Source organism: Ursus maritimus, unplaced genomic scaffold (genome assembly GCF_017311325.1).
Source record: "Ursus maritimus isolate PB19 unplaced genomic scaffold, ASM1731132v1 scaffold_14, whole genome shotgun sequence".
Classification (NCBI taxonomy): domain Eukaryota; kingdom Metazoa; phylum Chordata; class Mammalia; order Carnivora; family Ursidae; genus Ursus; species Ursus maritimus.
In genome coordinates, this window is record NW_024423786.1 from 63606323 (window position 1) to 63618383 (window position 12061).

The 12061-nt window shown below is 48.2% G+C and overlaps 1 protein-coding gene across 1 annotated transcript in view; it reads left to right on the top strand.

Annotated features, from left to right (window-relative positions):
• DNAH9 (dynein axonemal heavy chain 9) overlaps positions 1-12061 on the top strand; it is a 312417-nt gene that overhangs the window by 74360 nt on the left and 225996 nt on the right. Inside the window, exons 20-22 of the mRNA XM_040630049.1 lie at positions 6618-7488; positions 9918-10048; positions 10385-10511. Of these exons, the coding sequence (XP_040485983.1) occupies positions 6618-7488; positions 9918-10048; positions 10385-10511 (1129 nt within the window). The remainder of the gene's footprint in view (positions 1-6617; positions 7489-9917; positions 10049-10384; positions 10512-12061) is intronic.

A 12061-nucleotide genomic window follows, 5' to 3' on the forward strand; every position in this document is an offset into this window, starting at 1 on the left:
GTGTCCCATGTCTCCTGATGTGTCAGCTGAGACGGGTCCTCTCCCTCAGTCCAGCTCCGTGACTGGCTTTCTGCTTCCCTAGCCGACCTTCCTGCCAGCTCTCCACTACAGTTTAGGACAGACAAGCTGAGACGGCTCCAAACTGGAAAACGCCCTATGTAAGAGGTGACAGACCTTTTCATTGTCAGGGGTACTTACCCATAGAAAACAATATTACATGGGGAGACAACGCATTAAAGCAATGAACGAAGCCAAAAACTAACTCTGTGCTTCAGTTCCCACATCTGTATAATGGGGCGAATCATGGGATCCATCTCATAAGGTTGTTGCTAGAATGAAAGAAGTAATTTTTGCAAGTGGGTGCCGTGGTATCTGGCACGAGGGTGACCAGCCATCCCAGTTTTCCCTTGGTGTTTCTGGTGTGAGCGCTGCAAGTCACACTTCCAGGGAAGCCCCTCTGTTTCTGGCAAACTGGAACCATTGGTCACCCAACATGGCAGCCAGAAAGGACCTGCCTGTTCTTCTTATTCACTCACCACACATTTATTAAGCAGCTCCCGTCTCCCAATTACTGTACTTGGGGCTGGAGGGAACAACAGGAGTGTGTTAAGAGGCAGGGCAGGACAGATGGGTAAACTCCACATAAGACAGACATGTGTATGACAGGAGACTCTAAGGCAGGGCGCCGCCATGTTGGCCGCACATTACAATCACCTGGGGAGCCTCTACAATTTCCAGTGTCCAGTCTGCCTCGTCGACCAACTAAATCACATTCTCCGGGGATAAGACCTGGCATCAGTAGTTTGTAAAGCTCCTCAGGTGATTTGATTCCAATGTGCAGCCAAGTTTGAGACTTGCTGCCCTAGGGGGAAGTCACTGGTTCCCTTTTAAGCAATCATGCCCAGGCGCGTATTTCCAAATGGGTCTGTACCCCTCTAGAATAATCGTCTTCGGAGCTGTGCCCTTGTTCCAAGGAAATACCTATCACTCTCAACTTCGGCGAGACTCCCTCTGGGACTGTTCTTTCAGGGTCTGAGACATATTCTCTGGACTCTGCTTTGGACATGCAACTGAATTTTTGAAATCCAACCCCGATCATGCAGAACCAAAGCTGGTGAGAGAGGTGGGTTATCAAGCTGAGTAATACTGCTTAGTGGTAACAGTCTCACCAACGGCAACAGCCATGAAAGCAAGGACATGAATATCTTTGCATCAACTGGCCCTTAAAAATTTTTTCAAAAAAGGAACTCCAGAGATATTTGGGGAAATATTTTCCCAAAGGGTATTCTGATAACTCTGTGAAAGCAAACGATGCCGGTTTGCTGGTGTGATTTCGTGTGTCCGTTGGAAACATGGTATCCTTCCTTCATAGTTATATCCTCTATGTGTATTGATCGGCTGGTGGTGTTTTTGTGTGTGTGTGTGTGTGTGTGTGTGTGTGTGTGTGTGTGTGTTTTAATGCAATGGCTGCGTTGTTTTTTCTTTCTTAGCACTTATATCTGCTGGCTGGGAGGATATTGCTTCCCTTAGCTGGGTTTTCCAAAACTCGCATCTGTTAATTTGACATGCAGATGAATCTTTGCAAGAGAATACTTTGAAAAGAACTGCTCACAGCAGCGTGGAAAGGCGAACATGACTTCAATTGTGATGCATTTCTCTTCTTGTCAGGAAAACATCAGGACTACAGCGGAATTGTGGGTTTTGTGCTGAAGGGCGTTTAGCGGGAATCAGCTCATGCCTCGTTTTGTTCCTTAGTTTGGTGTATGGGAATGTGTGTGCTTGACGTTTTAAGGCACGGTGTGTGGCCAAGGATTTTAATTCTGGCTCCTTCCCTTTTAGATCATTTGTGAATGTCTAAAATGCAGACCCTGGTGCATTCCTCTGTGGGTGCAAGTTTCTGTTCCTGATTAGAATGCAGGGAGAGCTCACGTGGATCTTGTCTCTGAGGAGGAAGAAGAAAGCGAGTGTCTCGTTAGGCTCTTGCAACCTAGCCTGTCAGATGCTGGGTGATGTCCGGTTGCTCGTGTTGAGGTTCTTTGTGTGACTTCCTTCTGTAGTTCTTAACTCTGAGCTGTATCAGCGTTATTCCTAGCCGAGCTCCCTCACTTCACAGTAAGTGGCCAAATCACCACACTCAGACTCTGGGACTTTCCACAACTCTTAAAGTTGGAGACGAGTTTCCCCCTTTGAGTGAAAGGAACGTTCCACACGCCTAGTGGCATTCTCCGGTTCAGTGTTCCTGACCTTGAGCAGTCTTCTTGACCGTAAGGAATGACGCCATGACATCCAGTCGTCTTCCCCACATCAAGACCAAGGTTACCCAGGGGGTTCTTAGCCAAACACTTGATCTCAATGAGCTCCAGCTCAGTGGAGACCATTGGTGGTTTCAGCTGGCTGGCTACCAGATTCTGTGAACGGGTAAGAGTGCTTTCTTGAAGACACCCGGCCTTTGGGTACTGTCCTGCATGACAACTAGAGAAAGCAAGGCTTTCCAGAAAGCCCAGTGCAGCAGACATGAGGAAAGAAGGGCCTCCGTCTTGTGCAGTGTCTGTTGGCTCTTCCATAGCTGGAGCAAAGGGCAGGGTTAGTCACCAGATCTCCCACAGACATATCAGTGCTCTAAGACCTGTCATTAGTTCAGCTTGACCCTGTTCTTTCGGTTAATCTGACTCATTCACCTGATTCAGGCTTCCACAGAGCAGAAGAGGTTGTGGTCTCAACAGTAGAGTCAGCAAAAAAAATGATGTTAGTGTTGGGATTTTAAGATAATACATATTCCCTAACCTCAGGGATGATTTCAGACATGAGTAGTCAGACATGTTCATTGGGAGGCCTCGCCTGAGGAGGCCGTCCACACCCCCTGTAGAAGATGGTGCTTGAGCCAACGGGAAAATGCAGATTAGCCATTTGGAAAAAGATGAGTGGGAGGGGAGGGTATTCCGGGCAAAGGAAGCAGAACGTCCAAAGGCACAGAAGGGTGAGAATGTAAGAAATAGTAAGAAAATGCAGGGTGTAGGTGTGAGAACAGAGGGGTCCACACAAGCAGGTTTCGGCCACAATCAGCCACTGAAGAGTCTAAGCATGAGGCTAACACAGTGTAAACACCACTATTCCGTGGCTACAGAGAACGGGACCAAGTGATACCGACTCAAGGTCAAGTGCTCCATGGGAGAGTGACGGCGGCAGCCCGGGCAAGAAGCAGTAGCCCTGGACTGAGCCAGTGGCCGTGACAACGGAGAGAGAACGGATCTGGAAGAGATTTCGGAGGGGAATTGGCAGGGTTGATTGAGTACAGGAGATGAGCAGGGCGACTGGCACATTCTGGGCCAGTCAGTGGAAGGCAGTGCTCCACTGCTCACCAACACGGGGGCCACCGAATGGGAAGAACCGGAAGATCCTGGGTTTGGATTGGGGGGGGGGTTTAGGATGCAAGGGGGTGTCATCATCGAATGCACAGATATGGTTCTGAGGTGGCTTCCCAAGAATTAATTCACCCATTCCTCCCTCGGTCTCTCTCCATACCTATGTCTAGGTCAGGCCTAAGTTGATCGTTTTTCTGTGATCAGACGCATGAGCGCCAAATTTCCGTTTCTCTCAATTCTATTCATCCTGACTTTCCAGGCATTTGTCTTTTAGATTAAAATACTTTTGCATTATTATTTCAATTTTAAAGACTGACTGCACCCCCGTCCCTCCTATTGCTTTCTTGTTCTCGTACTGTATTGTCCCCCAGGGTTTGGAGAACCACTGCTAGATTATTAGGCACATTAATCAGCTCTGTGGATATCCTGACAATGTGCACTAGAGTTTTGAAATGGGAAGAGGGTTACCTGCCCTCACGTCTAGGCATTCTTTTCACCACTTAGGCCAAATTAACTTTTATGTGTGCTCAGCGACAGGAAATGACCGTCCACAAATTTAAACTATAAACAAAACTTACGCCACGAGGTGGATGAAGTTTGCGATAGATTTGACAAAGGATCACTTCTTCCAGATATTCGAGGGGCCGGTGTTAATTTAATGGAGTTCACACGTGCTAAGGAAAGAATGGTCGGAAAGACCACTTATTTTTCTCTCGTGTACACCCCCGAACGCTGTAGGAGCTCCCATCTTCCCTAGGAAGTTATTCCTGAATTATACCCCGTTTATGAAGTAAACAGAACGTGGGCTCTTAGACTCTGTCTGGTAGATCTTGTACAGCAAGAGGTGAAATTCGCTTTGCAAGTCACTCCAGTCAAGACAACAAGTAGAACATATGCACCCCGACAATTAGTCTTTGGAAACGAAGAATAAGGAGAAGGATCACGCGTGCATGGTGAGCTTTCCCGCTGGACCACGGGCCATGAAAATATTACAGTGCTTTCCTTCTGGTTCTTTTTCCACTGCTCTCCTGGGGAACAAAGTGCCTTGCCTACGTGGACAAAGGACCGTCTTCAGCTCTGAGGACTTCAACCTCATGTTCCGTTCTGGAACTCCCCGGAGCTGGCGAACAGCGAAGATGTGCCATGATGCTCAGTCTCATTCTCTTCATATGTAAATGCAGAACCGTAGCACACGAGCCAAAAACTATTTAGATGGAACAAGCAAGAATCGCACATAGCAAGCGTCAACGTTAATCTGACACTAATTTAATGGTATGCATAACTGTTATTGTGTCGCATGGTAATTAGGCTTAAGTGGCGAGCAGTTCAGGTAAATGACTTTAATTAGGATTACTTTCCATCCGTCAAGTCAAATATTTCCAAAGACAACTGAGAGAAGAGGCAGTTCAAGAAAGGGACTTTGTATGTCCTCCTCCCCTCCATACCCCACTACCCGACCAGCATACGCATATGTACATACCCACACATGTGCAGACACGCGCAGTAGACTGGAGGACATGACCAACTCTCCAGTCATTCATTTTCGCTCAACCTTCCCCTTGATGATGAACCCCATGATGCCCTAATCTGATTTTATATTTCTTCTAGATTAATTTATTTGAGAGAGAGAGAGAGCACGAGCAGGAGGGGCAGAGGGAGAGGGAGAGAGAATCTCAAGCAGACTCCATGCTGAACGTGGAGCCTGATGCAGGCAGGGCTCAACCTCATGACTCTGAGATCATGACCTGAGTGGAAACCAAGAGTTGGATGCTTAATGGACTGCGCCACCCAGGCGCCCCTTCCCTATTCTGATTTTAGAGGAACATAGTATCCACGCTGAAGTCAGGATGCCCCAATATCTAACCCTCCTAGCACAGAGAGAAAGGAAACCTGAGATCACTGATGGGGAGAAAGGAGATTAGGGGAGGGAAACGAGAGGCTCCTTGAATACCTTGATTCTGCACGCTCCTGACCAAAGAAATGTTCTGCCCATGTGGGTTCCTTTGCATGTAGGGTTCTTTATTATTTTTTTAATGTTTAAGTAATCTGTATACCCAACATGGGGCTCAGGCTCACGACCCCCGAGATCACGAGTCGCACGCTCCACCGACTGAGCCAGCCAGGTGCCCCTGCGTGTTGGGCCCTTGTGTTGGAGGAGAGGCTATGCCAGGAACGCAGGTCTGGAGGGGTAGCACCGTAAAGCAGGTGAGGGGCAGGTGCAGTGGGGTCGTGCTGTGAGCACTGGAGAGAAGAGGGTGAGGAAGTGTGAACTACAGCTGTAAAGCTAGACACAGTGTCTATAGCGGTTGGGTCCAGAACCAGAGGCCAGCCAGGATGCAGGAGGGAGCAGGCCAGAGCGGGGGAAAGGGAGATCAAGGACAACTTGGCTGAGGGACTTAAGAAGATGAGGAGCTGACTCGAGGACATAGTGAAAGAACGGGACAGTGACTGTACAGGGCCTTGCTGAGGGCTTTGTGGTTGGTCCTCAAGGTCCTCTACCCGTGATTCCCAAACTCAGAAGGTATTGTTACCTGAAGGGGGTACAGGCCACCAGTGTGAGCTTTACCAGGGTCAAGGACACCAACCTGGCCCATTGGAACCACCCGGAGAGCTTGAAAGCAAAATGCCTTTGCCTGGGTCTCACCCCCAAAGAGTTTGATTTAATTGGAGAGCAGCCTGTGCATGGAGATTGTTGAAGGCTTCCAGAAGATTCTAATATACCACCCAGACTGAGAACCAGTGCCCCAGAGGGAGTAAAGCTAGATTGGGTCTAGGGTTGGGCTTCTAAGTGCCAGATCGCTCACTTACAGACCACCTGCCACTCGAAGCTTCTGGCCAGAGCTTTGGCTTTATAGTATCAATAGTAACATGACCATGCCCTCTTGTGTCAGGCAGTCCAGAAGCCAACAAGTGAAGGCAGAATCTAAAGGGAGCTTCAACAAAGGGGTGGTCCCCTCTACACCTGGATGGGGGAGCTGGGGACGGTGGAAAACGAGAGGAATCATTTTACCTTCTCAGATGGGAAGAGAAGATCCAAGCATGCTGTTCCCCTCGAATGGCCTTTTCTCCAGCTGGCCATGCTTACCCCACCCCCACCTACCCTGAGTCCCTTTTCTTCCCAGGCTTTGGTGATAATGACTGCTCTTTGCTAAAATACTAAGCACTTAGAAGATTTGAGCCAGGATTACTTGGGTGATTCCAGGAGATGAGCCATTGAGCGCTGTACTCACAATGGTAACACGTTGTGTCTTGTAGGTTTGATAGCATTGACCCTCACCAAGTTCTGGATGCCAGGCACGTGGAGATCCAGCGGATGGAATCTACCATGGCCTCCATTTCCAAGTCCGCTGGCTTGTTTGAGGTCAACGTTCCCGACTACAAGCAGCTGAAACAATGCAGGAAGGAGGTGTGCCAACTGAAGGAGCTCTGGGACACCATCGGGATGGTGACGTCCAGCATCCGTGCCTGGGAAACCACCCCCTGGAAGGAGGTCAACGTGGAGGCCCTGGACTGGGAGTGTAAACGGTTTGCCAGGCACATCCGGAACCTTGACAAGGAGGTCAGGGCCTGGGATGCGTTCACGGGCCTGGAGAGCACCGTGTTGAACACCCTGACCTCCCTGAGGGCGGTGGCCGAGCTGCAGAACCCGGCTATCCGGGAGCGGCACTGGAGGCAGCTGATGCGGGCCACGGGCGCGAGCTTCACCGTGGACGAGGATGCCACCCTGGCCCATCTCCTGCAGCTCCAGCTGCACCACTTTGAGGACGAGGTCCGGGGCATTGTGGACAAAGCCGTGAAAGAGATGGCCATGGAGAAGACCTTGAAGGAGCTGCAGAGCACCTGGGCTGGCAGGGAATTCCAGTACGAGCCGCACCCGCGGACCAATGTCCCCCAGCTGCAGTCAGACGAGGACCTCATCGAGGTCCTGGAGGACAACCAAGTCCAGCTGCAGAACCTGATGATGTCCAAGTACATCGCCTTCTTCCTGGAGGACGTGTCTGGCTGGCAGAAGAAGCTGTCCACGGCTGATGCCGTCATCTCTGCCTGGTTTCACGTGCAGCGCACGTGGTCTCACCTGGAAAGTATATTCATTGGCTCCGAGGACATCCGGGCTCAGCTGCCCCAGGTACCTGCCGAGGAAATCCTGCTCTCTCTGTTCCCTTACTTGGGTCAAGGGAGGAGCCCCCAGCTCCCGAATCTTCTAGACCTTTCCTTCTCTGCCTGCCTTGGCTTCACTCTAAGGCATCTCCCACAAACACGGGCCTTCCAAGCCTCCAAAAGTCAGGCAGCTACCCTTGAGTTGCTCCACAGATAATCAGAATGCAGCCAGCCACTGAAGGGAGCCTTGTTTCCAGGCAAATGCAGATTCCTTCTCAGCAGGGAGCCTCTCTGTAGCACCTCTGGCCTGTGCCGCGTGCTCCACAGCAGTCTTCCGCTCCATCCTAAACAACGAATTTCACGAAAATATGCATTCTTCTCATTACTACCTTCCCAGTGGTTGATTGCCCCTTCTAATTTGTCCTAATTAATGTGCCATTAGCTTACCCACCTCTCGGTGACTCTTAATTCATTTAAAAAAAAAAAAATTTTTGGTGGGGGGGGATTTTGTAGACGTTCTCTTGTCTCCCTTCAGTATAGCAAGTTCTTTGCTTCCAAATTAGTTTGCTTCCCAAACGTCATGTGTCATTCTGGCCCCACTTAAAAGTTAAAGCGCGAGAGAGAGAGATGTTGTCATTAGGCCAAATCAAATGAGCCAGATTTTATTTCTCTCCAGCGCAAGGCATTGAGGAAGAGCGGGTTTAAGTAGAAGGTGAGGGCAGAAGTGGAGGCTTTTGTAGACTCTAAAGGAGGCTTTCGAGAACTTTCAACCACACATCAGAAAGAATTAGTATCATTAGCTTCTCAACAGTGGCACAGGTTCATGCGTGAAGTATGGGGGTGCACTTATTTTCTTTATATTAACAGTACAATCACAGAAACAGTTTAAAAACATAGTAAAATCGGTCGTAATCTTACACCCTAACTAGTAACTCTTTTCATTCATTATGAATGTCTCCCAGTTTGGCTTCACATACATACATATTTTTTACATAATTGCTCGCTGTGTAATTACGATTTTCTTCCCGGTTCTTTTCACTGGAGCATTTGTGTTCCGTATTTCCGGTACCTCTATAACCTTGATGCTTTCTCATCTTTCCCTGGAACGGAATGCCTCACGGAGCCGTCATAATTTACCCTGCCCTCCTATTTTTAAATCTTCTTGGGAGAGGGACTAGCTTTCCCACTTGTAGCTGTGGGATCTTGGGCCAATTACTTAACCTCTCCGTGTTCCGGTTTCCTCCTATAAACTGGGACAAGTACCAGTCCCCACTTCAGGGATGTAATTAAGCAGTGCACACAGCACATTGCTGTTAATGATTATTGTCACGTAATAATAATACCACAAGCTCTCACCAGGGGCCAGGTACTGGGCTCACGCCTGCATATGTTATTGTCCCGGGCATTCCAATGACACTATTGCGCGGTTGTGTGTTTGAGGGAAATGATGATAATTAATTAATTAGACATCACATTTGCTGAAGAACATCTTACTTTGGTTACATCAGCTTTTGCACGGACCCAGGAGAAGCACTGGATCCGCTGTTCACCCGATGCAGGAAGTACGTGTTTTACGCCAACGGTTCTCAAGGCATGGTTCTGGGACCCCGACCTTCGTAGGGGAGCCTCAAGGTCAAGACTGTCTTAGTAATAACGCTAAGATGTTATTTCCTTTTTTGTTCACTCTCATTTTTCCGTGCACACACAGGGGAGTTTTCCAGAGGCTTCTGGACACGTGATGTCACAACAGAGTGAATGCAGAGCAGGAAAGAAAATCTGGTCATGTCCTAAGTCAGACATTAAATCTTAGGGGGAAAAAAAGTGCAACAAGGCTGCCTTCTGAGTTATTTTGTTGTAGAAAATACAATTATTTCAGATAAAAACATGTTATGTTACCATTTAATATTAATTTAATATTAATATTATAATTTAATATTGTTACTTTTTTAAATGAATTAACAGGGGCACCTGGGTGGCTCAGTTGGGTAAACATCCAGCTCTTGATTTTGGCTCAGATCATGATCTCAGGGTCGTGGGATTGGGTCCTGTATCAGGCTCTGTGCTCAGCAGGGAGTCTGCTAGAGATTCTCCCTCTCCCTCTCCCTCTGCTCCTCCCCCTGCATTCTCTCTCCAACACTAAATAAGTCTTTTTGAAAAATGAATGAATTAACAAATATTATTAAAATTTCTCAACTTGAGCTTGCAACAGAGGAGACGCATCGATGGGTATATTACCCACGTACACAAAAGCTCTTTGCCCCCCTCAATGATTTTTCAAAACAGGAAGGGGGTTCACCACCAAAATGTTCAGGAACTCCTCTTTCAAGCTAAGGATATTTCCTTCTTTGACTTTTCGGACCTCCCCAGAACCAGTGTCTGCTTCGGACCTGTTACACAAGGGATCTTCCGAGTCCAAGAGGGTGTTATAGTTCATTTTTCCCCACGTGTTTCTTTCAGGATTCTAAGAGATTCGAAGGCATTGACATTGACTTTAAAGAGCTAGCTTATGCTGCCCAAAAGAATCCCAATGTAGTGGAAACCACCAACACACCAGGTCTTTACGAAAAACTGGAAGATCTTCAGAGCAGGTGACGGTCTGCTTGCTGCCACCCCTTTTTGTCCCGGGGAGGGCGACGCTTCCTTTCTCCGATTCTGGCTCCGAGAGCCTTGCTTTAACTGTCCAAGCGAGCGAGTGTGTGTCTGTGCGTGTGCTTTGATTTGCGGGTAAAGTAATGGGAGGTGACATTAGAAGTGCTTACTTGGGTGGAAATGTACCGGTGTGTATATTTGCAAATACCTGTAAGTGTTTCTTGCACCAATTCTGCATACGTTCTATGTGCTGTATCCGTCTGCATTTCGGTCGTGTCTGTGCACCTGGGGGTCTAAGCCAGCTTAATCAGGACATTCTGTGTCTGTGCCCCCAGGTTATACCTGTGTGAGAAGGCCCTGGCCGAGTACCTGGATACCAAAAGGCTTGCCTTCCCTCGGTTTTACTTTCTGTCCTCTTCTGACCTGTTAGACACCCTCTCCAACGGCACAGTGCCACAACAGGTGAGCTGAGAGAGCGCTCGTGGAAACGTCCAGAAGGACAGGGGGCACTTCCGGTGGGGAGGGTTTCAGGTTCCCCACGATGTCTCCTCTCTCTGGCAGCATGTGAATTTCGGACCCGCGCTCCCGCCAGCATCTTCAGTGCCCACCGTTATGCTTCTCAGGGTGCCCCCTGCCCATCAGTGGCCACTGCACCCTAAAGGAGGAAATTTTGAGGATGGGGAAGGTGGAGGGGGCGCTAAGCCTTTATAGGGAACGCCTTTGATCTGATTCTGAAGAGAGATCCAGACCATCGCTGTCCAAAGTTATAGCTAAAATTTCCGCGGGGGAGAAGACTGAAGGTTGTATTAACTCGACATTTTGTGATTTTTGTGAAAAGCGTGTGTATGAGAAGCTCCAAATTTGGGGTTCTAGCCCCTGGTTCTAGCCACTCGTTAGCCAGGTAGCCTTGGGTGTCCCTTCTCTTTGACAAACTTCCCTCATCTGTAAAGTAGCCACTGTGCTACCAGGTTGGTTTTTTATTTTTTCCTTAGTATTATTAGAGTAACTAATTGGAGCACTGGTGGTAGTTGGACCTGTAGACGATGGTTCTCAAACTGGAGAGTCACTGGGCAGCTCCGGTGCGTCAGAATTGCCTGGAAGGCTTGCGAAAAGGCAGATTTCTGAGCCCTCCCCGCAGAGTTTGAGGTGGTTCTATAGGTCCGGGTGGGGCTGGAGAATTTGCATTTCTTTCCTTTTTTTTTTTTTCTGGTCTCTAACTTTTTTTTTTTTTAATGTTTTTTTTTTATTATATTATGTTAGTCACCATACAGAACATCCCTGGTTTCTGATGTAAAGTTCGATGATTCATTAGTTGCGTATAACACCCAGAGAATTTGCATTTCTAAGGGTTTCCCACGTGATGCTGCTGGCCGGGGACCACACTTTGCGGAGTGACTGTCCTAGACCAAAGGTCTGAGGCTCCCAAGTGACTGACAGGAGGGAGGGCTGATGTCTCCACTGCGGCGTCCTCTCGCTCACCTCACTTCTCACCGTAACAAGACTTCAAGATTCCTTTCTGGTTCTCCACTTTTCCTCTGAGGACAGCCAGCCAAAATACCGTGTTCAGAAGTGACTTGGATGAGTTCTTTGCTCCCTTCCGTGTGACTTCGTTATTCATTTGAAGTATAGTCAAGTTCATTTGTTTCTCTTTGCTTTGAGTTTCGGAGGTTTGTTCCCATCCTCATCGACTGGATTGTTCGAATAGGTGGCATTCGAAAGTCAAACTGTGCAAAAAGGAATGTGGGCAGCGCTCCTCCTCCTGTTCCTCCCGACCCCTCCCTGTAGGTCACCCAGTCCCACTCATTTCTGGTTTATCTTTGCAAACATGATCGGATGTGTATTTATGTTTGCACACATGTATTTTCTTATTGACCCTCTTTTCTCACACAGAAGGTGCCGTGCTACATATACTCGAATGCTATTTTTTTCTGTAATGATGGGTCCTGGAAATCACTCCCTGTCCGTTGAAAGATATCTCCCTCATTTTTTTTTTAATACCCCTGCAGACACTG